General features: G+C 39.0%; 1 protein-coding gene across 1 annotated transcript; it reads left to right on the plus strand.

The window, feature by feature from the left end:
- The first annotated feature begins 322 nt into the window (after positions 1-322).
- On the plus strand, positions 323-1219 carry LOC103213292 (olfactory receptor 52D1-like). The gene has a single exon (XM_007959124.2). The coding sequence runs from the start codon at positions 383-385 to the stop codon at positions 1217-1219; it is 837 nt and encodes a 278-aa protein (XP_007957315.2). The 5' UTR covers positions 323-382.
- The last annotated feature ends 2291 nt before the right edge of the window (positions 1220-3510 follow it).

The following is a 3510-nucleotide window of genomic DNA, read 5'->3' on the forward strand; positions in this document are numbered from 1 at the left end:
AGATCTTTATCATCTTGGTTTATACTTTCCCCACTCAGAGAAAACAAGGTGTTTAAGTGAAGGGAAGGGATTTGCCCACAATCATTCAATTATTAATAGTTTATCTCTGATCATTTTATTCATAATACTCACTCCTACTTCATCATGCCAAAAAAAAAAAAAAAATTGGGGCTTGAGTAGTATGAAGGAACCAAAACTCAACACTCATTTTCTGCTGTTATCACTCAACTTCTTTTCTACTTCTCATGTAACAGTTATTGGCAGCCTCTCCCTGACATCCTTAACATCCAACTATACATCCACCCAAGTCACTGCTTTTCTGCTGACTGGTGTCCCAGGCTTAGAAGACTTCCACATCTGGATCTCAATCCCGTTCAGTGTCATGTACCTTCTGGCTGTGATAGGCAATGGCCTCATTATTAGGGTGGTGGTCTGGGACAAAAGCCTCCACGAGCCCATGTACCTCTTCCTAGCAATGCTAGCATTCAATGATGTCCTCCTTTGTACTGTCACAGTGCCCAAAATGCTTCTCATCTTCTGGCAGGGCCCATCCCCATCAATATTTTCTGCCTGCCTCACACAGATGTTCTTTGTTCACGCTCTCTTCCTCTCTGAATCAGCTGTTCTTCTGGCTATGGCTTTTGATCGTTATGTGGCCATCTGTGAACCACTCCACTATACAACCCTACTTACAGGCTCACTTATTAGCAAGGTGGGCCTGGCTTTGGCGGTCCGGAGTGTGATTGTAGTCATGCCTGGTGTCCTGCTTATTCTCCGACTACGGTTTTGCCAGACCAACATCATTCACCATACCTACTGTGAGAACATGGGCATTGCCAAATTGGCCTGCAATAGCATTTCCCTTAATAGCATTTATGGACTCACAGCTGCTCTTCTCACCACCGGGCTGGACTTTATCCTTATCTCCCTCTCCTACTGGCTAATCCTGGGGACAGTATTCCGATTACCTTCAAAGGAAGCTCGGACAAAGGCTTTTGGAACTTGTGGAGCTCATATAACTGTCATCTTAATATTCTATACCCTGGCCTTCTTTTCCTTCTTTACCCATCGCTTTGGTCACCACGTGCCCAGGCATACTCTTATACTCTTGGCAAATCTCTACTTACTGATGCCACCTACCATGAATCCCATTGTGTACGGGGTGAAAACCAAAGAGATAAGGATGAGAGTGCTAGGACTCTTCAGCCAATCAAAATGACCTGAGCATAATGAATCAACAAGGAACAGGGAAGTTCGGGATAAAAAACTGACTTCTATATCACATCTGAATCCATCCCAGCAGATGTGTCCACAGAAGACCTAACCAGAGTAAAACTTAAAATATTCATATTTCCCAATCCTATCTTCCCAAAATGGATATACAAGAAGTTGACAGATATTATTGAGGTACCGTCTAGAAATATCTCAACATATTAGGGTAATAATCATTGGATTATAATTATAACAAGGTGGAAAATTTGAATATCCTTTTTCTAATCCACTGTATGTCTTCTTTTTCAATTTACTGTGGACAGTTAAAAACATAAACCTTAGAAGACTAGGATGTTACTACCAACCTCAATCTTTCTGCTGCATTCACGGGACACAGAATGTACAAATATTATAATGAATGCCTTAATCAATTAATCAAATAATTAATGTAGATTTCTGTGTGTGTGTGTGTGTGTGTGTGTGAAACAAACTCTTTATCGTGTCTGTGACTGTGGGAGCTCTGGTAGCATAGTGGCTAAGGCTGCTAACCAGAAGGCTGGCGGTTCAAACCCACCAGCCACTCCTCAGAAGGATGATGGGGCAATCTACTTCCATAGTGATACTGCCTCAGATACCCAAGGAGGGGTCGCTATGAGTCGGGTCCGACTCAACGGCACATGACAACAACAATGTGTCTGTATGCATTACCTGTTAGTGAAACATTTCTTTTCCTCTCTTTTCAAAAACTTTCCCCTTAGTGTTCAGAAAACATCTATTTCTAATATCCCTCAATGTTTTAATGTAATATTCTTTTGGTGACAAACAATCAAAATTTACATTCATTAGATTACACAGACAGAAAAAGAAGAATGTTCATGTAAACATTTGGAGTTACTTCATGACATCCAAGTATGAATTGAATATTCAAGATCAGAAAGAACTAAAGCCAGACTGCCACAGGACCTCAATAATAGGAAAATATGAACTTCTTTGCAGGAGTTGGTCACACTAACCTGTTTCAGCTACAATAACTTTAGGACAATAAATATAATTGTTTCAGGCTGAGTCAGACTGCTACAACTGGCCCAATCCATTGTATCCCTGGAATTGTTGTTGTTGTTAGGTGCTGTTTTGACTCATATCAACCCCGTGTGACAAAGTAGCACTGTCCAGAGGGTGTTCTAGGCTCCTATCTTTATAGGAGCAGAGCTCTAGGTCTTTCTTCCATGAAGACACTGACAGCATTTCTTGGTATTCTGACTTAATAGGGATGAAAGTGTGTCATGGTGGTTCTTGAGAAATGGAAATCACAGCAAAAGGCCAGAATTATGTCTACTGAATTCATTTGACTCTTTTATATAAACATACGTAATTTTACTAATTTAGCTGTACTTTGCTTCCTCATTACACCCTATAGTAACTGGATCATACCTTATAAATCTATCTGCTATAATCCTTACAATGTACAATCCTTTTAATCCACTAGAAAATACTTGGGATCTCTGGTAGCATAGTGGCTAAGGTACTTGACTGCTAACCAGAAGGCTGGCAGTTCAAACCCACCAGCCACTCCTCAGAAGGAAGATTGGGCAATCCTACTTCCGTAGTGATACTGCCTCGGAAACCCAAGGAGGGGTCGCTATGAGTCAGGTCCGACTCGACGGCACACAACAACAACAACAAAAAGAAAATATTTACCTCTTGATTAACAAAAGAGATAAAACCTTTTTCTGTCATCAGGCTATAAAAAAAAATGTGTCATGAACAAAATATAAATGCATATATTGTCTGGCAGTTGAGTTAAATGCATTGAGTACCTTGAAAAAATTGTAATGCTATAATTCTCCTTATAAATACTTGTGGTTATTTCTAGATTCAGTGCATAATCAGATGATCATCTATGGTATTGTGCTGAATAAAATTATTTTTCTATTATTTAAGTTATTAGACTCAGTGACTTAAGTGAGATAATGAAGTGTTTTGTAGCTATAGAAAAAAACATCAAACACTTAGATAATGAAGATAATGGTCTTCCTTGTTATTGATTTTTCTTGACATCATGCTTTGTCATAAAACCTCTTCTGCAGCATCAAGATTATCAGTGCATTATCTGAAGGGTAACATTTGATATGAAGACAATTGCATTGCCTTTGTCAAATTATAATGGGTTCACCTACCAAAAAATGTAGATTACTTATTTAGGTCTCTTCCTCTTTTTTAGAGATTTGAAAGGAAGGCAGAGAGGCTTTTCAGAAGACAAATAAATACTCATGATTTTCTCTAATAAGATTATATATA

The sequence above is a fragment of the Orycteropus afer genome, unplaced genomic scaffold (genome assembly GCF_000298275.1).
Source record: "Orycteropus afer afer isolate SDZICR_OR568_19922 unplaced genomic scaffold, OryAfe1.0 scaffold01528, whole genome shotgun sequence".
Lineage (NCBI taxonomy): Eukaryota > Metazoa > Chordata > Mammalia > Tubulidentata > Orycteropodidae > Orycteropus > Orycteropus afer.